General features: G+C 38.4%; 2 protein-coding genes across 11 annotated transcripts in view; one reads left to right on the forward strand and one right to left on the reverse strand.

The window, feature by feature from the left end:
- FAM13B (family with sequence similarity 13 member B) overlaps positions 1–5,165 on the forward strand; it is a 103,744-nt gene extending 98,579 nt beyond the window's left edge. For all 7 annotated transcript variants that reach the window (XM_023195528.1, XM_023195573.1, XM_023195538.1 and 4 more), the window contains 3 exons: positions 9–172; positions 1,010–1,111; positions 2,701–5,165. In XM_023195528.1, the coding sequence (XP_023051296.1) occupies positions 9–172; positions 1,010–1,111; positions 2,701–2,824 (390 nt within the window). In that variant the 3' untranslated portion in view covers positions 2,825–5,165. The remainder of the gene's footprint in view (positions 1–8; positions 173–1,009; positions 1,112–2,700) is intronic.
- Positions 299–23,488, reverse strand: part of PKD2L2 (polycystin 2 like 2, transient receptor potential cation channel) — a 49,559-nt gene continuing 26,369 nt past the window's right edge. Inside the window, exons 9-15 of one of the 4 annotated variants that reach the window (XM_023195592.2) lie at positions 21,324–21,444; positions 19,581–19,682; positions 17,985–18,049; positions 16,822–16,876; positions 6,873–6,985; positions 6,389–6,496; positions 299–672 (exon numbers count right to left, since the gene is read on the reverse strand). In XM_023195592.2, the coding sequence (XP_023051360.1) occupies positions 6,406–6,496; positions 6,873–6,985; positions 16,822–16,876; positions 17,985–18,049; positions 19,581–19,682; positions 21,324–21,444 (547 nt within the window). In that variant the 3' untranslated portion in view covers positions 299–672; positions 6,389–6,405. Of the gene's footprint in view, positions 673–2,580; positions 3,252–6,388; positions 6,497–6,872; positions 6,986–16,821; positions 16,877–17,984; positions 18,050–19,580; positions 19,683–21,323; positions 21,445–23,488 lie in introns of those variants that run through there. The other 3 variants (XM_023195619.2, XM_023195601.1, XM_023195609.1) reach the window with 3 other exon arrangements.

The following is a 23,488-nucleotide window of genomic DNA, read 5'->3' on the forward strand; positions in this document are numbered from 1 at the left end:
CTTTTTAGGAAGAAGAAGAAGATGGTGTTAATCTGTCCTCTGAGTTAAGTGATATCTTGAAAACTGCAGTACAGGTACAGTCTTCATTAGAAAACTCTGAATCTGATGTTGAAGAAAATCAAGAAAAACTGGCTCTGGATCTCCGATTGTCAAGTTCTCGAGCAGCTTCTATGTATGTATGCTGATTTGTGATTTTAGCCTATTTTTATGATAAAATGTATATGCCAAGAAATTTGATGTTAAATGAGCATTAAGGAATTAATAGGAGATAAATCAAGATTTATCAAAGGATGCATGCTTTTTAAGTGTGATTTACAAATATTTATTGTCATTCCCATTTTTAAATAAAACATCACTGTGTTTCAAAAATTAAAAAAAAAAAAATCTAGCCAGGCACAGTGGCTCATGCCTATAATCCCCACACCCCGCACTTTTTGAAGCTGAGGCAGGAGGATTCCTTTGAGGCCAGGAGTAGAAGACCAGCCTGGGCAACATAGACCCAGACTCTATAAAAAATTTTTTTAAATTAGCCAGGGGTGGTGCCGTGCATATGTAGTCCCAGCTACTTGGGAGGCTGAGGCAAGAGGATCGCTTGATTCTCTGTTTGGAGGATATTGAGGGCACTGTCGCACCACTGTGTTCCAGCCTGGGCGACAGAGTGAGACTCTGTCTCTAAAAAAGCAAACAAACAAAATCCTACAGTTGATTTATAACAAAGTACAGGAACTAGTTGCGAGTTGATCTTTTTGTTCAATATCCACTTCTTTACCTTTGGGTGATACGGTATATGTCACTGGTTCTGAGCCCTGACTTCACTGGGAAGATTTTAAAGTACTGATGCTTGAATCCTTCAGCTGTTCTGATTTCATTGGTTTGTAGTGGAGCTTAGGCATTGGTAGAGCTAAGAGTTCCCCAGCCGCTTTTAATTTGCAGCCAGAAATAGAACTTCTCTTAAGAATATAATGAATCAAGCGTGCCCTTCAGTATTTTCTTACCATTTCAATTCTAGGCCTGAATTACTGGAACAACTTTGGAAAGCCAGAGCTGAAAAAAAGAAACTACGCAAAACGTTGCGGGAATTTGAAGAAGCATTTTATCAACAAAATGGAAGGTTTGTTGAGCATCACAAAATTGAGTCATCTTTCTCCTCTAACTCACAAGTTGACCATATGTTGAAATAATGGAATATGTGGGATTAGAAATTGTGCATATAGGATGCTAGCACTGAAAAATTTTAAAACATTCCTTTATGCTCAGAGGCCCTGCTTTTAATGGCCAGGAATAGTCACAGCTAGTGTAAACAAATCTGATTAACTATTTTCAGATTGTCCTAGGGAGCCTTGGTTGTATTGCAGTGATTTTATGTTCTTTAATTCTACATCCTTACCCTTTTGGGAGTGGTTGTGAAATGAGATACCTCTTATTTTAGAAAGGATCCCATGACAGGAGTGGTATCCTCAACTAGTTTGGATTTTTTATTTTATACTGAGACCATTGTGTTCATACTGTGTGTTGAGGCTGCCCATTTCCAAGGTGTGTAACAGTGTGCCAGGCATCTGGCTCCTATAATACAGTATGGCACGTGCCTTTATCTAACTAGGTAATGCACAGTGACTTGGAAGGGCTCTTTTAAACTAAGAAAAATACATTCCAGTTCTGATGGTGGCCAGAAGTTTGGGTTCAGTTATCTAAGGCCTGAGAAACATTTTTCTAAGTAGCTGGGTTATCTTACCAAGCTGATAGCTAATACTACAAATTCTAAAATATCTGTACTCTAATTCCCTTTGCTTTGTGAGTCTCCTATATAGGTTGGCACATATGGTTACAAATAATCTGAAGTGGGCTGGGCACAGTGGCTCACGCCTGTAATCCCAGCACTTTGGGAGGCTGAGGCGGGCGGATCACAAGATCAGGAGATCGAGACCATCCTGGCTAACACAGTGAAACCCCATCTCTACCGAAAAATTTTTAAAAAAATTAGCTGGACGTGGTGGCGGGCGTCTGTAGTCTCAGCTACTCTGGAGGCTGAGGCAGGAGAATGGCGTGAACCCAGGAGGCAGAGCTTGCAGTGAGCTGAGATGGCGTCACTGCACTCCAGCCTGGGTGACAGAGCAAGACTCCGTCTCAAAAAAAAAAAAAGAAAATTGAAGTGCAGAAATGCATTTTCCCAAGTGTCTTCTGTTTCATTGTATTATTGGAAGAAAATTTTGCTTATAATTAAAATAGTTTGATTCTTTAGCTAGTGATTAAACTGAATTGCATTGGGTCATTACTATAAAGTTAGAAAATTGTTCTTGTTGCAGGTAAGATAATTTACTTTTACATCTCAATTCACTGGAGCCACAGTTAACTAAATGTATTAAATGACTCACTGTAGCCTCCAACACTTAATAGACATTCACAGACCTGGCAGAGTCTAGCACTGGATGTCCTACTAAAATATTGGGTTTCCTACAGTTATCTATATTGATTATTTGTAAGTATAGCATCATTTAATCTATCAGTAGAGCAGTCCATCAAAAATTTTAGAAATGTTCCTTGGGGATGAGGGTATTAGTCCAATAACTTTTTTTTTTTTTTACAGAACAACTTTTTATTTGAACTTATATTTAGTAACAGTATGTCTCATATTAAGACAACTTTTGGATCTTTTTTTCCAAATGATTTTTAGAACATTACAAATTTTATTTTCTCCCTTAGGAATGCCCAGAAAGAGGATCGTGTTCCAGTGCTTGAGGAGTACAGGGAGTACAAGAAAATTAAAGCCAAGCTTAGGCTTCTTGAAGTTCTTATAAGCAAGCAAGATTCTTCAAAATCCATATAAAATACATTCTTTGAAAATTCATATCATAAAGTCAGTTGTATTCCTTGAAGCTGTCATCATGGGTACTTGGCTGGTACTTAAATTCATTTTGTCAGGCACTCAGAGAATCTCATTTTGTACTTGGTTGTGGTGCCAGTAAACAAAACAAATGATGGGAGAGTAAATAGGCCCTCTCAAGGGAGTGTAAGTGATGTTCCATATTAACCACAGACTGTCCTCTCCACCTTTAGCAAACATGGTATCCTTCATTGTTTTGTACTACAAATACATCCTTTTAGCAAAAGACTAGAATTTTATTCTTTCAACTTCAAGAACTTTGGAAATGCAACCTTTTTGTTATTACCAACTTTTTGTTTCTCATTACTGAAGAAAATTGGAGGAAAATCTTCACACTGAATTCTTCTGTTGCCTTTTTCTTACTGAATGACTGAAAATTTGAAAGAAAAGCCTATAAAAGTGCACATATGCAACTGTGTTCTCTGTTTTCCTAGAAAACCAAAATCAAACTGAGATTTCAAGTCCTACTGTGGAATACCTTTCTGTTTAATTCTCAAAATGACACCTTCTCACAGGTAGTATGTTAGTAAAATTTTGCAATTCAGTGGTCACACAGCTCCTGGATGAAGATAACAGTTGGTAGACCAAAAAGTGACCTTGCTTAGTATATTGAAAACACATACCACACATCACACACAGAACTGAATCATACCACATGCTGCCTATGGGACTTCAGTTACTGTTTCCTGAGTTACTGTTTATCCGCTGGCAATGGTGTGATTTGTCTGGATCAGATCCACGCTGTTCCCCAACCCACCTCCAGATAATGTGAGAAAATAGCCATGTCAGTATGTAGGAACTCTGATGGTGCTCAGATTTGTGTGTTCAATCAATGGGCCTAAATCAGTAATCATTATGCCTAAAGTAAATCTGTTCTTAACAAGGGCTATACCACTGCATTTTCACATGTACCTTCAGGGGGTTATCTTTTTTTTTTCCCCTCCTGTTTTAATGAGCAAAATCCATACCAAAACAGCAACAACAACGCCCTCTTAAGGAACCACCCTTTGGTCAGTCATCACATGCTGTTTAAAGCAGCTGTTTACAGGATGTGTAGTGGTATGCCCCTTGTCATAAACTCTTAGCATATTTTTTTTTTCTTTGGCTTTGCATGGCTTTTCTTAGGTACTCTCCTGGTATCAATACTGCTAATCATTGTTACCGAATGGTGACTTCATTGGTACTAACAGTACAACAGCAGATTTGGGTCAGGCTTAATCTAAGTGTTAACTTTTTTTTCCTGGTGCTTTTTTGGATTGATGACTGTCTCACTTTGACTATATCCATGTTTTGCATGCAATTAACTTTTTTTTTCTGGTGTTTTTTTGGATTGATGACTGTCTCACTTTGACTATACCCATGTTTTGCATGCAATGACTCATGCATGGTTTTCTTAACTAGCTAATATTAACAATTTGTTGCATACAAAAATGGAATTTTGCAACATCTTTTAATAAGGTGAGGGAAGCATGAACCTCAGACTTCTGGCACTATTACATAGTAAGCACATGAAGTAGTTTGATAATAAATAGCAGTTCTAGTACTTCACATTTCACCTGTGTGTGCAATGCCTTTTTTTTGGGGGGGGGGGAGGGTGAGGGAAAACCTAGTAGTGAATGTGTAGTTGGGGAATAAAGAAAAGCACTAAATCCTGCCCTTTTTGTGTGGTTTCCTTTTGATACAACTAGGTTATTCATAATGTATACCTAGAAAAGTGAAATTGAAAATGCCAAAAGATGTATCATTTTTATTTGAATTCATCATGCAGTGTACATTTCAGATAATTTCCTTCAGTCTCCAGATAGGAGTGTATCCAAACATCTAATTTTGTGTGCACTGTGTATTTTATATGAATGTTTTATTTTATATACCACATGCAAAAATGTCCATATGCACTATTTAAATGTTTTAAATAATATATTCCTTCTTTATAATGCTAAATCTATATGAGTACCATATTTTTATAAGTCAGTGGCCTGACTGGTTTCATTTTAGAATTAACAGCTGCTTCATGATGTTATTCAATGTTAATGTTTGGCTGTGAGTAGAATATGTAAAAGTGGCATGGCAGCACTTATGCTCTGTGACGGTATTGTGTGTCATAGTTGAGCAGTAGCTGGTAGAATTAGGCAGTTGGTGATAGTTTTACTTTGGTACAAATAAAAACTGTATATCTATATACAAATAATATATAGATATATATATGTCCACCAGTATAATTGCATTGCTGTGTCTGGCACTTCATTGTACAGACTTTTGTAATAAAAGAACTCGAAAGTTCTAAGTCATTGTAAATGTATGTTTGTTTTTCCATTGGGCTTAAAAAAAAAAGTCCTCAAGTGTTCCATCACCCTTAGGCTTTGTTTAAATGATCCCACCTGGGGGCTGTGGTAGGGAACAACAGGGTCACTAAACTATTTGGCTGGTTACAACTCTGGGAAATGGTAAGGCAGGGAAGGGCCATGTTGTTCATTCCCTTGTGCAAATCTAGGGAGAAGCCGCAGATAGAACAGTTAGCATTTCTTGTTACAATGAATTATCCCATTAAGAACATTTGATGTATACAGTCTCTTAAGAGAAGAGCTTGTCCTGAGGAAGGTGAGTAGTAATCTAAAAATGGCTTTATATTCGAGTTTTAAAATTCAGGGACTATTGAGCACCAATGTGGAAGTTGAGTGCTAAGGTCAAATGATGTTGCTTGGGCTGAGAGAACATGTGGCTTTTGTAGGGGGGCTTACATAGCCTAAAAAAATTAGAAGAATTTATCTCCAATTTCCAAAATGCCAGCCACACACAACTCTCCAACCCTCCAAATAAGGCTGTTACAGCAACCTCATTTACACTTTCCAAACATAACTTCTTATGACACTGATACACCTACCCTGCTCTGCATTTTATTTTGGGGAAACCTTAAATGCATTACACCTTAGAAATGGTCTAGGTAAATTTCCAATTTGAAGATGTTAGTGAAATTTCTGTAGGTGGCTGAGGAGTTTGTTCTACACTTTGGCTTTTTCCAGAAGACTTCAAATTCTAAAGAATGGAGGGAGGTTACTTTGGTCTTATATAATGGTTTCCCAGAATCCTAAGCCTTTATTGATTTATCTGTGGCCAGAGGAATTCAGAACATGGTACATGATGCACTTGATAGCACCAATAGTTTTTCTACTCTGTAACTTGGAGAAAACTGTCTTTATCTACTTACTAAACTACTAGAGACTTGCCCCATGAACTAGAAGCATTTTCTTGTACTTTTCTTTCACTTTTCTAGAATTTGATAAGAAACCTCATTATAAAATCCTTTGTACCAGTGTGTGTATACTGGAGGCTTGTCATAATATGCATGGATTGTACAGTGAGTCCCTGTCAGAGGCACTTAATTCTGACCCTGAGGATAGTTTGATGATAGATTGTTTAGTACTTTTTAAAGTGTGCCTGAAACGCGTACAAGTTTATGAAGTAATACATGAATAAGAAATGCTCAGTGATTGCATCACAGATTCTTACCTCCACTTGTCTCAATACTATAGAGCTGAAACCTTTCTCATCACTTGATTTAGCTTCAAATTGATGTAGTGTAATTCCTTCTCCAGCTCCACAGCATATAAAAAGAGTCTAGAAAATTTAGAAGGAAGTAGAGAATGAGTCAGTAACTAGTTTGAAATGCTTTGGGAAGGTAGTATTGTAAGCTCCTAAAACGTGCCTCTTGTGGCCAGTAATAGATCTAATATTCTAAAGCTGTGTGGAGAACAGTATCTGCTATGCAAATCAAATATAAATGGCAGTTTCTGTTATTTAGAGATACAGGATGTAATCAAAAGCTTCTCACCTTTTAAGCAAATGGAGTCATATGCAACTTTAAAATTGGATAGAAAATAAAGGCATCCCGATAGAATGAGGTTTTAGGTTCAGGAAAATAATGTGTTTAACTCATGTCCTTAATGCCCATGTCATGATATCCCATAATACTCTGGTTAGAACATAAGCTTACTCTCGAAATTCTTCTTGAGTGACAGGCTGGTAGTCATCTTGAATTTCTGTGGAATAATACTTTTTCTCAAGCCTCTCTTTCCATTTTTTCATCTGCTCTGCCTTTTGAATCTCCTGTCAGGGTAGAGGATAAGTAAAGGTGCAATCTTTAGTTCTCTATTTCAAGTTTTTGGCACACAAGCATCACAGGGTTGAGGATCTTAAGCTGTTCTCCTCTCCAGCCCTCAGACTTTAAGCCCTGCTGGCTTTTTGCCCTGCCTGGGTGTGCATCAGCAAAGTCACTTCAGAGGACTTGATTGGTGTAATTGCTGTCTAGCATAGTTAGGGAAGCTTTGTAAACAAATTATAAATTACTCACATTTCACTGCCTTTTCCCTTTAGTATCTCCATCTGAATTATTTTCTCTTTCTTTTGGTCAAAGGTAAGATGTTCTTTCCATACCTCTGTTCTTCAGTGTAGCAAACGTAACTAGCAATTAGATTCAAAGTCTATCTGTGGCTGTGTTTGGCCTTTCCAGCAGCTTTTCAGCCAGATGACTTCAAAACCCCCTCTTTGTAATTACTGCATTGGTTAGTCAATGTGTGTACTCCAATCTATCTACATATCCAAAAACAAGCCATTTGTACCACCAAAAATTGTGTTGCTGAACCTTTCTGTGCACTGTTCTCACTACCACCCGCTTTCCTTAGGGTGTCCAAATACCCTTTTCCCAGCTACAGATAAAAAGGGCCTGTGTGTTGTGGAAAATAACCATAGCACTAGAAAAAGGTGAAGAAAGAGGAGACAGTGCACCCAGATGTGATTCAAAACCTTCTCAGTAAATTGGTATACTTCCCTGCGCCAGCAGTAATGCCAGGTAGCAAAGTGGATCCCTTTATAAGGGTTCTGATTACCTTCCTCAGAGGTTGGTGATGCCTAGTGCCATACACTCTGTGGTTGCTTCATAAGTGTGTACTCTTCTGGTCAGAGAAACTGTCTTAGAGAGTGCCTTTCTTTAAACCAACATACTCTTTTTTTTTTTAGACAGTCTCACTCTGTCGCCCAGGCTGGAGTGCAGTGGCATGATCTCGGCTCACTGCAACCTCTCACTCTGTCACCCAGGCTGGAGTGCAGTGGCTCAATCTTAGCATTCAAAGTGGAAGTTGAATGCTAACCACCCCTTCTGGGTTCAAAGGTTTCTCCTTCCTCAGCCTCCCGAGTAGCTGGGATTACAGGTGTGCACCACCATATCTGGCTAATTTTTGTATTCTTTTTAGTAGAGACGGGTTTCGCCATGTTGGCCAGGCTGGTCTTGAACTCACAGCCTCAAGTGATCTGCCCGCCTCGGCCTCCCAGCGTGCTGGGATTACAGGTGTGAGCCACCGCACCAAGCCTTAAACGAACATATTCCAAGCAGGAAAGGATGGCTTTCAATCCTAGTTTTGTTTTGGACGCATTACAGCACCCATGGTTTGGCTCATTTACTAATACTTTTAATGTGCTAAAAAGTGGTAGTCCCTGAAACCATTTCTAAATGACCAGGCCAATTATAAAGTGGATGTGTTAGTAATAAAGGTAGAATAGCATAGTAAACTTATTTTAAAAACCCATCTCAGCCATCACTCTTTTTGTGAAGCCTTCCTTGACATTCAGAGGGAAGTGGTACCTTTCCTCATAAGCCGAGCACCAAGTCTTCGGTGACCCTTGCTCCAAGCTCCTATGTCCTGGTCGCCCTACCTCCTTCCCTTGTGGTAACTGCCTCCTGCAGTTAGTTGTCTGAATGATCTTCATGTTCATATTGGCCCTTATACTTCTGTAATATCTCAGAAGCAAATTCTGTATACTAAACTCCCTCTTTTTGAACTACCTAATGTGATTTCTGTTTTTCTGACAACTCTTAACTGATGAATAATTGGTAACAGGAGAGACCCAAAGAAACAGACCCTCATAGATAGCATGCTTCCACCAAAGGCACAACAGTTGACTTAAACTGAATTTGAGACTGCCACCTGACCGTTTTGGATTCCTCATGCTTACAGAACCAGCAGGGAAAGAAGTGGTTATTTATGTATTGAGGTGATTGATCCGAATTACCAAGGGAAAATTGGATTACTGCTACAACCTAGCACAGTGCGGACTGTGCCCAAGGGATTCTCTGGGGTGCCTCTTAATACTTCCATGTCCAAAAGTAAAAGGTAATGGGAAACCACAGCATTCCGTTAAAGACAGGACCACTGAGAGTTCAGATTCTAAGTTAATCCTAAGGCAGCTAGCTGAGCTCTTGGCTGTAGGCAAAGGGAATGATACGGAATGGGTAGGAGAAGGAAGTTATAAATACCAACTATAGCCTTGTAATCTGTTACAGAAACAGACTGTAGTCCCTATTCCTATTTCCTCCTTTGCTTGTTATGTATATATTTTCTTTCTCCTTTATCTAAGGAATAGTGGTGGTGGCTAACTGTAGTTTAAACATTAGGTTGCAAAATATTCTTAAGGAATTGTGATTCAACTAGAAGAGGTCATAAAACATACACAGATGGATACAATTACTGTTGGGCCTTTGCTTCTCCCTTTTTAGGGAGAAGGTAAAAATACCTTCATTTGTATAAAGGATAGTTTGATCTGACTGGATAGAAGCTTGGAATCGTCATTTTATGGAAGTGCAAATGTGTATGCCACAAGAGTGAAATGGACCAACTGTTGAGCTCAAAATTTACCCTCTTACACTCTGTGATGTTGGGTTTTAGGCTTTGTAAATTTCATTCCCTAAACTCTTAATAGCTGGATTCCTGTTAGATTCTGCCAGTATTTGCAGGATAGAGGGGAGAAAGGTGGTGTTTTTTTGTTGTTGTTTTGCTTTTCTGCTTCTGTTGGCATTGCTTATGCAATGGTAGTTATCTCCAGCAGCAGTGGCTCCAGTTGTAGCATCTAGCTGCTTTTGGCATACTCAGAAGCAGCCTCATCACACCCACCCAAGAAGTACGGATTGAGTATCCCTAATCAGAAATCTGAAGTGTTCAAAATCCAAAACTTTAGCACCTCCATGACTCTCAAAGGAAATGCTCACTGGAGCATTTTGGATTTCAGATTTTTGAATTAGGAATGCAGATATATAATGCAGATATTCCAACATCTAAAAAAAATCTGAACTCTAAAACACTTCTGGGTCCCAAGAATTTTGGATAAAGAATACTCAACCTTTATCAGCAGCAGCAGTGAGGTACCTTCTCATCACAGGACTGAGCAACAGCTCTGCAAGCCCCTTTTCTAAGATAGTAGGTTTTAGTAACACCACCTTTTGTGATCTTAGCCCTAGGAATGGTAACCTTTTCCTGCAGTCATTATTTATGAGTTGCCTCAGTGTTGTCGTATCACTTTTTTCTGTCTTAATATCTGTGTAGTAACCAATTCACTGTAGTATATTTTCTCTATTTGAAATACATATTGTGGTTTCTTCCTGAGTGGGCTTTGACTGATTGATGTAGTACGTTTTCTCATTTGGTCAGGTGTATTTTTGTGTCTTTTTTTTTTTTTTTTTCTGAGACAGAGTTTCACTCTTGTTGCCCAGGCTGGAGTGCAATGGCATGATCTTGGCTCACTGCAATCTTTACCTCTCAGGTTCAAGCAATTCTCCTGCCTCAGCCTCCCAAGTAGCTGGGATTACAGGTGCACACCACCATGCCCGGCTAATTTTGTATTTTTAGTAGAGATGGGTTTCACCATGGTCACCAAATTCCTGACCTCAAGTGGTCCACCTGCCTCAAGTCTCCCAAAGTGCTGGGATTACAAGTGTGAACCACAATGCCCTGCCATATTTTTTTGTCTTTAAGGAATACTTAAAAGTTTTATCTTGGTTTTGAACATTTCGTTAATTGCTGGGCATATTCTACTTTGTTGCTGTTACAAATAAGGTCTTCTATTTTAATTTTTAACAAACCAATTGATGTTTGCATATATGATGTTTATGTAAATTATTTTTCCTATCATTTTACCTAATTATCTTTTTTTTGTAATTTTTCAGATCATCGTGTACCTAGAAAATTGAAGAGAATCATAAGTAAAGGCAGTTTTACTTTTTTCAATTAGAAATACCTCTAATGTAGTTCTCTTATCTAATTGTTTTGACTTTACCCCTCTGATACATCACTATCTTGTCCCTGACATGTTCAATGTTTTCCTATTAAGGTGAAGAGGATAAGATCAATGTTTTTATCATATTAAGGAAGTATCATTGATTTTTATTTTTCCCCTCAAGATTGGGTGTTGAAACTTACAAAATACCCAGCATTTGTGAAAAATGATCATGCAGTTTTCCTTTTTTAATGCAATGAATTATGTTAATTAGTTGATTACCCAATTTTGAGCCATCTTTTCATGCCTAAAATAAATACCGTCTGAATCTTGATTATTGTTGCCATTAGATTCTATCTGCTAATATTTAGGGTTTTTGCTTCAAGATTTATACGTGAGATTTTCTGTTTTTGGCACAATATATAGTAGTTTCATAAACATAATTTGGGAGTTTCTCTTTTCTCTTTGCCAGGGCAAAGAGGAATGGTTTAAATAGCTTGAAACTGTTTGCTCCTTAAAATCTTACAGAATTTCCTTGTGAAGACCATCTGATTTTGGAGACAGCTCTTTGATGACTTCATTTCTTCTACAGAATGGATTTGTTTAGGCTTTTTAATCTTCTGGGCTCAGTTCTGATAAATTTTATTTGCATATAAATATTACCCATTTCATTCAGTTTTTCAAATGTTATTTTCATAGAATTATACAAAAAAGTATCTTAGTGAGATCTTTTAATTCCTTCCCTTTCTTATTTCCCCCATTGTAATTTCTTACTTTGCATGTTTATACTTTCTCTCCTTTATTCCACTAGTTACCTACTGATTTCTTTTCACTGATGTTTGCAAGGAACTAGCCTTTTGATTTATTTATACTACTACTTTTGTTTATAACTCATTAATTCTTCTTTAATAATTCTTCTCGGTTTTTTTTTTTTTTTTGAAAATTAATGCTAACATTCACTTCTTTATATTCTTTTATTTTTATCGATAAATTTAAGACTTAATTTTCCTCTGGATATTTTTTTACTTTATCTCATAGATTCTGCTACATGGGATTTTTATTATTTTGTTTTCTTGGAATTCTATGATTTCATTTTTTTTTTTTTTTTTTAAGACCGAGTCTCACTCTGTTGCCCAGGCTGGAGTGCACTGGCGTGATCTTGGCTCACTGCAACCTCCGCCTCCCAGTGTTCAAGTGATTATCCTGCCTCAGCCTCCTGAGTAGCTGGGATTATAAGCATGCACCGCCACACCCGGCTAATTTTGGTATTTTTAGTAGAGACGGGGTTTCACCATATTGGTCAGGCTGGTCTTGAACTCCTCAGTGATCTGCCCACCTCGGCCTCCCAAAGTGCTAGGATTACAGGCATGAGCCCCCATGCCCGGCCTGTATTTCTTCTTTGACTCGAGTCATTTAATAGAGAGTTTTGATATTTTTTAGTCAAAGAATTTTTTTCATTTTCTGATTTTGTTACTAACATATTTTTATTATGTTGTTTTTAGAGAATTTTTTTCTGCATTAGCTTTTGGAACGTGTTGAGGCTTTCTTTGTGGCCCAGTAGAGGAGCAATTTTTATGAATGAGAGTACAGAACTTAATATACAACTGTAAGATCATCTTATTTATTAATATGTTTTGGGTTTTTAATCCATTTATTTTTCTTGATCTGTTCTTTGTGTTTTTGTGTGTTCCTATTTCTCCTTTTTAAAATCCAGTAATCTTTATGCAAGTGGATACTCTGTTGTTTGGTGCATAGATATTTGTAACTGATAAAATTAATCTTAGCTTCATAAAGTCATTTAGACTTCAGGTCATTTGGAGCTTTTTGTCTAGAATCCTTTGATTTACATTCAGTTGTGTCCCCTGTTATCTTTTGTTTGCCTTTTAGGTCTTTGATCATGCTTTTATATTTAACATTTTGGAATCTCTTTAAGTATATATTTTAGGATATGGCATAGAACTGGGTTTGCTTTGTGATTCAAACCCCATCTGTCCTCTAGTAGAATCCTTAGAAAAGTGATAGTATTCCCTGAGTTCTTGCATGTTTGAGCCTTTATATTTGAAGCACAGCTTTGCTGGGTGAAAATATGTTTCTTTTTAAGTAAATTAAGTTTATTTGCATGTATTTATGTTAGATGTATCAGGTTGCAGTTATACTGTTTTATATTTATATTTTAAGTCTTTTACTGTGTGGTCTGTTTTTGTTTTGTTTTGTTTTGGTAATTTTGCCCTATAGAAATATGTGTATTTTTGTTCTATTGATTTGTCTTTGTATATCTTTTTTTTTTTTTTTTGAAATGGAGTTTTGCTCTTGTCACCCAGGCTGGAGTGCAATGGCCCAATCTGGGCTCACTGCAACCTCCGCCTCCCGGGTTCAAGCAATTCTCCTGCCTCAGCCTCCCAAGTAGCTGATATTACAGGCATACACCACCACGCCTGGCTAATTTTTAATTTTTAGTAGAAATGGGGTTTCTCCATGTTGGTCAGGCTGGTCTTGAACTCCCGACCTCAGGTGATCCACCTTAGCCTCCCAAAGTGCTGGGATTACAGATGTCAGCCACCGCACCTGGCCATCTTTGTGTATCTTTTTATATGCCCTTAGTCCTCCCTTTCTTGCTTTGTTTTCCTCCTGTGATCAACAAGCAAATTAACTTGTAAATTTTTCTTCATCTTCCTCTCCTTTGCTACCCAATTATATTCAATAATGTTATTTTTCACTGTATATGAGAGATGATGTCTTTTGTAAGACATACCATTATGTCATGTACCACTTAGGTAAACAATGTCAATTAAACTATGACCATTAACTATAAAACACATTCTGATTTCACAGATATTAAAATGTGTAAAAACAAAAGTGTTTTAAAATCAATAAAATAGGGCTGGGCACAGTTGCTCATGCCTGTAATCCCAGCACTTTCAGAGGCCAAGGCGGGAGGATCGCTCAAGGCCAGAAGTTCACGGCCGGCCTGGGCAACACAGTGAGATGCCATCACTATGTAATTTAAAGAAAGAAAGAAAGCCTGGGCCCAGTGGCTCACAGCTGTAATCCCAAGACTTTGGAAGGCCAAGGCGGATGGATCACTTGAGCCCGGAAGCTCGAGACCAGCCTGGGTAGCATGGTGAAACCTCACCTGTACAAAAACCACAAAAAGTAGCTGGGTATGATGGCGCATGCCTGTAATCCCAGCTACTTGGGAAGCTGAGGTGGGAGGATCACCTCAGCCCAGGGAGGTCGAGGCTGCAGTGAGCTGTGATCATGCCACTGCACTCCAGGCTGGGCAACAGAGCTAACCTTGTCTCAAAACACATTTTTTTTAAATCAAGAGAAGTCTTATTATTTACCATTGTTCACTTATGCTAATGTTTCTTACTGGTTTATTAATTCTAAATGACATTCTTTAACTTTTTAAAAAAAATTTTACTTTTGTACTTTTGTAGAGACAGGGTTTCACCATGTTGCCCGGGCTGGCCTTAAACTCCTGGGTTCAAGTGATCCTCCCAAAGTGGATTACAGGTGTGAGCAACCTCGCCCAGCCTCTCCAATCATCTCTTGGTTGGCTGATACTCATCCTCTAGTAGAATCCTTAGAAAGACAATAGTATTTCCTGACTTCAGGCATGTTTGAGCCTTTATATTTGAAGCGCAGCTTTGCTGAATATAAAATCCCTTGATTTACATTTTCTTTCCTTGAATATATTGTAGGTGTTCTTTTGTTGATTTATGGTGTTGAATGTTGTTACGCTAACCTGATTTTCTTTAAGTAAACCCAAATTTTACTTGGATAAGCCTCTTATTGACCATTCTAGGTAAAGTTTCCCCATACACAGTGTGTCTTTCAATTCATGTCACCTTCTATTTCAGGAATGGTCTACCTCCGCCTCGCAAAGTGCTGGGATTACAGGCATGAGCCACCACACCTGGCCTGCTTTTTTTAAAAGAATATCAAAATTAGGCCGGGCAGGAAGTAAGGAGTTTGAGACCAGCCTGGCTAACGTGGTGAAACCCGGTCTCTACTAAAAATACAAAAATTATCTGGGTGTGGTCTCAAAAAAAAAAAAAAAGCAAATATCAAATTTAGATAAAAGTTACAAGAACAATACAAATATTTTTTCCTTCTGAAGTATTTGAAAGCCACCAACATGAATGCTCCATCATCCCTGAATACTTCAGCCTGCATTTCCTCCATACAAGGACATTCTCTTTTATAATTGTAGTATAACCATCAGAATCAAAAAATTAATATTCATAGATATGTCTATGAATCCATAGATACGTCTGTGTTTCCCTTTCAAGTTTATCAGTTGTCCCAATGATGCCTTTGTAGGAAAAGTATCCAGTCCAGGATTATGCATTGTATTTACTTGACATATTTTAATCTCATTTAATCTGGAATAGTTCCTCAGCTTTACCTTGAGTTCATGATTGACACTTTGAAGAACAGGCCAGTTATTTTGTAGAATGTCCCTCAATTTAAATTTTGTCATGATTTAGGTTAAGATTATGTCTTTGACAAGGATGTCACAGAGAGGATGCTAATTCTTACGGCCTCCTATCAGGCAGCATATAATTTCCATTTGTTTCAGTGTTGATAGTGGTCACTGACTTGATTTAAGGTGCTATCAGACTTCTCCGCCCTAACATTACTGCTTTTCTTTTTGTAATGAGTATTTGATGGAGAGGCCTGTAAATGTCTCATTCATGGAATCCTTTTATTCAATGGGTTATGAATCATTATTCATCATAGTGTTTAAATATTCTCAAATTTGGCTAGCTTTGAGCCCCTTAAACTGATTCTTTTAACAGATTCTCCATCATTCTTTGAGCAGTTTTACTTTATGCCTCAATAAGCTATTCCAGACTCATCTTGTATAGTTGTCCTTCAGTATACATGGGGGATTGGTTCCAAGACTCCCTAGTACACCAAAATCTGCATATACTCAAGTCTCACAGTTGGCCCTGCAGAACCCACATACGGGGAAAAGTCACCCTCCCTAGCCTGCAAATACTGAATTTTTGATCCAGGTAAAAACATTACACATTTAAGTGGACCTGTGCAGTTCAAACCCGTGTTGTTCAAGAGTCAGCTGTACTTTCCAGCCCTGGAATTAGCGAGACCTCCAAGGAGCCCCAGTTCCTTTTAGAGGAGAATGCTGTTTGGAAACCAAGATCTGGGTACTAGTTGTACTCATTGCTAGTAGGGTGTCGCTTCTAGCCCTCATAGTGGATTGGACAGAGCTAGAAAATACATGTGTATACACAAGTAGATCTAGATTCCAATCCAGCACCACAAAGTTCACCTTCAGCCTTTCCATTTTTATAATTCCTTTATCCAAAAATGAGAAACTTCAATATTTATTTGCTTGCTTATTATAGTCTCCTGACCCTGCTGTCTTCTTTCTGAGCATTTGGAGGGGAGAGGTGGTGACCAGAAGTAGAGCAATGGTTCACTTTTTTTAAGTGGTAGTGGTAATAGTATATTTAAGGAACATAGGTGTTCCTTAAATTCTGCTATTGTCAGATATATGTTACATATTACAATTTTTGAAATACAAAAGTGTTAAAGTAATTCATCACATTAGTGATTACAAGAGAAAAGTTACCCAAATCATCTCCACAAAGTGTACTCACTATGAATACCCAGTGTGATATTCACACAGTGAGTGTATACCTGTAGGGTTAGGTATCTGGCAGAGAGTACAGGTAGGAGAGAGGAAGCATCTGAAATCCAAATGGTTTGTCCTAAACATATAAGGATCTAGATCTGGGAGATTTATTTGGGGATGACAGTTACTGTTCTGAAAAACAGCAAATCATTTCAATTCTTAACCAGAGCATTTTTGTGAGCGTATTTCTAATACAGCTACCACTTGTGTTTATGAAAAAAAATTAAAATCTTACATTTTCGTCAAAGCCTTCTCTTCTGGCTTGTTCAGCCAAATCTCCGCTGCCTTTGCTACTGAAAACATAAAATAAAAATCAGAGGCAAATGACAATAAAAAAGGAAAAGCCACCATAACGTACAATCAGATCTGTAGTAAGGATCTGAATAATATTTATTTCAGATAATGCTAATTATTTGGGAAATGTGATCATTAACAAGTTCTTCAGAGTGTCATATGTCATTAACTGAAAAAAAAGTTTATGTTCCACTGCCAGAGTTCTGGGTTTGGGAATTATTTTGACACCAAAGTCATTTAATAAACATAAGTGTAAATATAGTGTAAGTGTAAGTATTATCCATAAGTATTGTCTGTAAATGTTTTTATAGCCAAGTAAATGCATTTAATTTAGACTAAAATCATTTCCTGCCTTTTTAGAGGGACTTTATTGTCCCCTCCAGCTTTCTCTTACAGCTTTTTCTCAGTAGAATGGCAGGCATTATATTAATTTTAAATTAGCTACAATTTCTGATGTCCTCAGAAATTAGGAGGCACTCCTGGGTGTACTGACTCTGTATTTAGAATCGCCACATAGGTTGTTTGTGGTTTTGCAATTAAAACCTTACTCGGGGCTGGGCACGGTGGCTCAAGCCTGTAATCCCAGCACTTTGGGAGGCCGAGACGGGCGGATCACGAGGTCAGGAGATCGAGACCATCCTGGCTAACACGGTGAAACCCCGTCTCTACTAAAAAATACAAAAAAAAAAAAAAAACTAGCCGGGCGAGGTGGCGGGCGCCTGTAGTCCCAGCTACTCGGGAGGCTGAGGCAGGAGAATGGCATAAACCCGGGAGGCGGAGCTTGCAGTGAGCCGAGATCCAGCCACCACACTCCAGCCTGGGCGACAGAGCAAGACTCCGTCTCAAGAAAAAAACAAAACAAAACAAAAAAAACCTTACTCATGGCCAGGCATGGTGGCTCACGCCTGTAATCCCAACACTTTGGGAGGCCCCGGTGGGCGGATCACCTGAGGTCAGGAGTTTGAGACTAGTCTGACCAACATGAGGAAACCCTGTCTCTATTAAAAACAAAACAAAACAAAACAAAAAAACAACCTTATAAGGTTCTCCTGTAATGTAGAACTTTAAAATGGTAAGTTAAACATTTGAGAAAAGTCATCTTACGTTTTCTTGTCTTCATGTTTTTGAGCTTTCTTCAGTCTGAATTTCTCGAGAACATTTTTGTAACTCTGGGCATAATTTAAAATAGTTTGAAAATTCATCAAAATAGATCCTTTATTATTAATCTTTTATCAAAGTAAAATAAATACGGAATGCTTGTCCCTCTGGATTGCTACTCTAAAGGATTGTGGAGGTAAATACTATGATTATCCTTCTTTCACGTGAACTCATTGCTACATATGGTTTACGCCTGCTGGTGAAAACACAAAAGGGGTTCTTCAGTTGGGGGCATTACTCTGGAACTTGGAAAAAGCAAAAATCTTTAAAAAGCATTAACATGTATTGCGTTAAGGATGTTAACACTTTTAATGAATATAACCAACATCATATTCAAGTGATAAAAGGGGGAAAAAAAACAAACTAATTGGGGGATAGCTTAACAGTTTTTTTGGTTTGTTTTACATATTAGTTCTTGGGCAAAGTTTGTAAACCCCACTAACCCCACAGCTACTAGGACCTCTTCTCTGTGGAGTGCTATGCTTTAGAAACATGGGGTATGCAGAGATGGCCAGACTGGCAGGGGAGATGTGACTGATACACATATAACTCTGCTACAGCTCAAACTGAGGTAGATATTGAGAGGAGGACAGGACAGATTCCACTTTTTGAAGAAGAATAGAGTGATAGCAAGAGAGAAGAGCTGTAGGAATATTTCAGGGGTCAGAGAATGATTTGAGCAGAGGCTCAGAGGAGAGAGTGAGAACAAGCATGGTATAAAGCATAGTGCTCAGAACAGATGAGCTGGGACATTCAGTGTTGTAAATAGAGGCAGAAAGATAGAAACTATAGTAAAATTATAGTTAATGAAGATAGGTTGGGACTGTGAGACTTGAGGATTTGGAATGTTCGGGTAAGGAATTCGGACTTGACAGGCCTAGGGAAAATGATAACCACGTCTGGACTGGCACAGGGAAGAGGCTAGAATAGTCAGGAAATGTTACCATGGTGAAGGCTGGGAGAAAAGTACTGAAAGCCTCGTCTAGCGGCAGTTAGAATTTAAAGTATTCCACAAATGTAAGCAAGAACTACAGAGATAAACTATACGTGTGCCATGACAATAGACTATATAAGGGACAAGCAAACAAATTCTTTTCAAGTTTCTCGAGCCAGGAGTGACTTGACAGGATAGTGTTGCCATGAACAGAAACAGGAAAGTGAGGAAGACAAGACACATGGAGTTCTGAGTTTAGATTGATAGAAATTTAACAGCATCCAGAGCAAAAACTTTCCGGAAGGAAGAGAGGGTTTTATTATAATACTCAACAGTGCTTTGCATTTAGGAAATCACTCACTAGCTATTTGATATATTGCACTCTGAAATAATTTTGGCTACATTTTTGAAGCCAGAGAGCATATCTCACTTCTGTAGTAATGAAATAATGCGAGTATCAGTAACACTGGATCATAACACAAAACAAACCTTGGGGGTGGGAGTGGGGAGAACACGACCACTTGGGATTAAGTGGTATTCAAACTACAAGAGGATAAACTGTATGAGATTTGTCTTAGAATTTTAATTAGGAAAGAAATTTGACTTACCTGTTTAATCATTTTACCAAGTTCAAAATCCGGCCTTCTGCCTATTGAATAATCAGCTTTCACTTCAGAATAGGTATCATTAATAATTGCCAAGAACATATTCTAGGGATAAATATTCAAATAATTAATTCAATAAGGTGATTTTAACAAGTTTCAGGTTTGTAAAATTGTATTTAAATTTTAAAAGTAGGCCAGGCATGGTGGCTCATGCCTATAATCCCAGCACTTTGGGAGGCCAAGGTGGGTGAATCACTTGAGGACAGGAGTTCAAGACCAGCCTGGCCAACATGGCAAAACCCCGTCTCTACTAAAAATACAAAAATTAGCCAGACATGGTGGCGTGCACCTGTAGTCCCAGCTACTCAGGAGGTTGAGGCAGGAGAATCTCTTGAACCCAGGAGGTGGAGGTTGCAGTGAGCTGAGTAAGATCGCACCCACTGCACTCCAGCCCGGGCGACAGAGCAAGACTCTGTCTCAAATAAATAAATAAATAAATAAATAATAAAAAAGAAGCAAAACATCAAGTTTTGAAAGTAACCCATATGCTCAAAAATGGGGAAATGACTATGCAGACAATAAGTAGAATAGAAAATGTGTGGTGTGTGGGTATGGGCAAATATGTTTATGGCAAATGAGAAAAGCAGAATGTAAAAGAATGCATATGAACTGGTTATATATATGCAATATTACATAATGGAAGAAAATTTAGAGTGATGTAATTATGTGTTCATAAGGGTGTTTTTTGTTTGTTTTTGAGACAGGGTCCCACCCTGTTGCACAGGCTGGAGTGCAGTTGTGCGATCTCAGCTCACTGCAGCCTCCCACTCCCAGGTTCAAGCGATTCTTATGCCTCAGCCACCCAAGTAGCTGGGATTATAGGTGTGCATCAGCAAGCCTGGCTAATTTTTGTATTTTTAGTAGAGACAGCATTTCATCATGTTGCCCAGGCTGGTCTCGAACTCCTGAGCTCAAGCGATCTGCCTGCCTCTGCCTCCGAAAGTGCTAGGATTATAAGTGTGAGCCACTGCATCCAGCCAAGGGTGTTTGTTGTTACTGTTGTTTTTAAATTCTGTGAAGCTGCTTAAATTCACAGTCTTACTACAGCTCCTGCAACTGCTAATGTCCAGATAACACAAATGTAGAAGGGATATTCTTACCCCACCAGCCCACCTTTCACTGTGGCCCAGCTCTGTCACCCTAAGAGTCTTGTCTGTCACCAAGGGATAACTTCCGTGCCTGACAAAAAGTGTTTTCATGGAGGACAGTACAATGCCTTGACTAGAAAGGCAAGGTTCCTTGGTTAGGAAGCCCAAATAGACTTGTTCTGAGTGCGTGTGAGAGATCCATCCTGATAACTCCTGAAAACCACAACGTGTTAAGTGTTTAGCTGTAAGGGCCAAAAGCCATTGCAATATGGGCACAATATTAATGGCCACATTCACGGCTCATGGCATGCATTGTCCCAGCCTGAAGAGACCTGGGACATTCAGATTATTTATGTGAAGGATTTAGCACATTCCCATCTAAAACACCCAGAAATTAACTACTGTGATTACATTCTCCATTGGACAACTTGAAAACAGTCACTGGACTAGTGAACCTGGATTACTAGGGATCCACACAATTCTTAATAAATGTAAAGTACCCTGCAGCTGAGCAGAAATAATAGTTTATTCTAAATGAGTAATTTTATTTTTTATTCTAAAAAGTAAGAAATGTAAGGATATATATTATCATTCTTACCAGCAGGACAAAGAACACAAAAAAGATGAAAGTGATGAAGTAAATGGGTCCCAAGATAGGATTGGTTTGCTGAATACCAGCAAAATTAAAATCTCCAAGAACAATTCGAAATTGTGCAAATCTTTAAGAGAGAAAAACATTAGAAAACATATACCTTCATGTACAGACTGATAGGAGTTACTAATGTCTCTAAGAGGATATCTAGCAGCATATGGCATATGCTTTCTGACTTTAATTATGTTAGTACAGAGTTGCATAAAACTGGATGTAGAAAATTCCCCTAAAAGAAAGACTTAAGGTACCTCAATAGCTGAATAGGTAATGTAGGAAATGACTGCTTTAATGAATGTGAACTCAGTGTTCATCTATAACTTTTTTTTTTTTTTTTAGACAGTCAAACTCTGTCACCCAGGCTGGAGTGCAGTGGTGCTATCTCGGCTCACTGCAACCTCTGTCTCCCAGGTTCAGGCGATTCTCCTGCCTCAGCCTCCCAAGTAGCTGGGATTACAGGCGTGCATCACCATGCCCGGCTACTTTTTTTGTATTGTTAGTAGAGACAGCCTCACCATGTTGGCCAGACTGATCTCAAACTCCTGGACTTAAGTGATCCGCCCACCTCGGCCTCCCAAAGTGCTGGGATTACAGGCATGAGCCACCGCACCCAGCCCACCTATAACATTTGAACCTGAGATACCTGTTTACTAACTGGTTTTGGCAGTGGCCTCCTTGGCCGGCTATGCCTGTGCCCTTCTAAACATTAGAACTTTGAATTTGTTCAATAAGTGATTTTTCAACTTGTAGAAGGTTTAGACCCAAGAGCCCTAAACTTTCTAATGTCAGTGAAGTGAATTTTTGTCTTAACTAACTCTTAAATTCTGATAAAATAGGGATGCCAACAATTTGTCACTTGCTAGTCTCAAACAAGTGCTGATAATAATACTCAACATGATCCTAAGGTTTATTTTAACCCTCTTTGATAGCCTGGTTTGATAAGAAATACCACTGTAAAGTATTTCAAACCTTCCTTTTTCTAATTTTAAAGATGGAAAATGAAGAAATTAAGACTTTGAGTAGCACAGTAGTAACAAATAGAATTTTCTAACTTGAAAATCTTATTTTATTTTCTCATTATTAACTTGCAGTGGTCTCACTAGACATACCAGGAATATCAGTTTAAATTATGTGTGTGTGTTCTTTATTCTATGAGGAAATTTGGAAAGAATTTTTTTTTGAGACGGTGTTTCCCTCTTGTCACCCAGGTTGGAGTGCAGTGGTGGGATCTTGGCTCACTGCAACCTCCATCTCCCTGATTCGAGCGATTCTCCTGCCTCATCAGCCTCCTGAGTAGCTGGGATGACAGGCACGTGTCACCATGCCTGGCTAATTTTTGTATTTTTAGTAGAGATGGGGTTTCACCAGGTTGGCCAGGTTGGTCTCAAATTCCTGACCTTAGGTGATCCACCCACCTTGGGTTCTCAAAGTGCTGGGATTACAGGCGTGTGGAAAGAAATTTTTAATCGTATGTTGATAACTCTGCGTAGTTGGTCAGTGAAAAGGGAGAAAGGCTGCTTGTCCCTTATTGCTTTTGCCAGTCACATAAAAGGAGCAAAGAGCTTTAATGAAGGAAGAAAAAGCATTCAAAGAAATGGGCTACATGAAGTCCTCGGACTCAAGAGTTATCTGAGATTCCATCCTCGGCACCTAGGTAAGACCTGACCAAATCATACCTAAAGTATTTATCTTGCTTTTAATACTGGTTTGTAATGCTTTCCTCCATAAGATAGAGAAAATACTGAATTGGAAGGACACTAAGTCTCACCACAAATAAAATATTTTTTCTGGCATAGGAGAATAAGAGGTTCTGTTTTAGTGTTTCTGCCATGATCTTTTATCTTTTTATCTTTGAGTTTAAAAAAAAAAAAAAAAGATAAAGGAACCATTCTCATTCTTTTCTCCTTTCCAGAAATTAGCTTAGTAAGCAAAGCTTCCATTCAACCCTTTTCTGTCAGGAAAGTGTTAAGATACTTCTGCTCTGTAATAGTGAGAATGACAAAAACTGAAGCATTTACTGAATGGTTATAATCTCATAGAAACTGGAGGCTCCAAATACGGTCTCTCTTTTCTTAATCGGAGCTTAGTTTATCCATTTTGTTTCTTTTTTGCAA

This window comes from Piliocolobus tephrosceles, chromosome 4 (assembly GCF_002776525.5).
Source record: "Piliocolobus tephrosceles isolate RC106 chromosome 4, ASM277652v3, whole genome shotgun sequence".
In the NCBI taxonomy this organism is placed as follows: Eukaryota; Metazoa; Chordata; class Mammalia; order Primates; family Cercopithecidae; genus Piliocolobus; species Piliocolobus tephrosceles.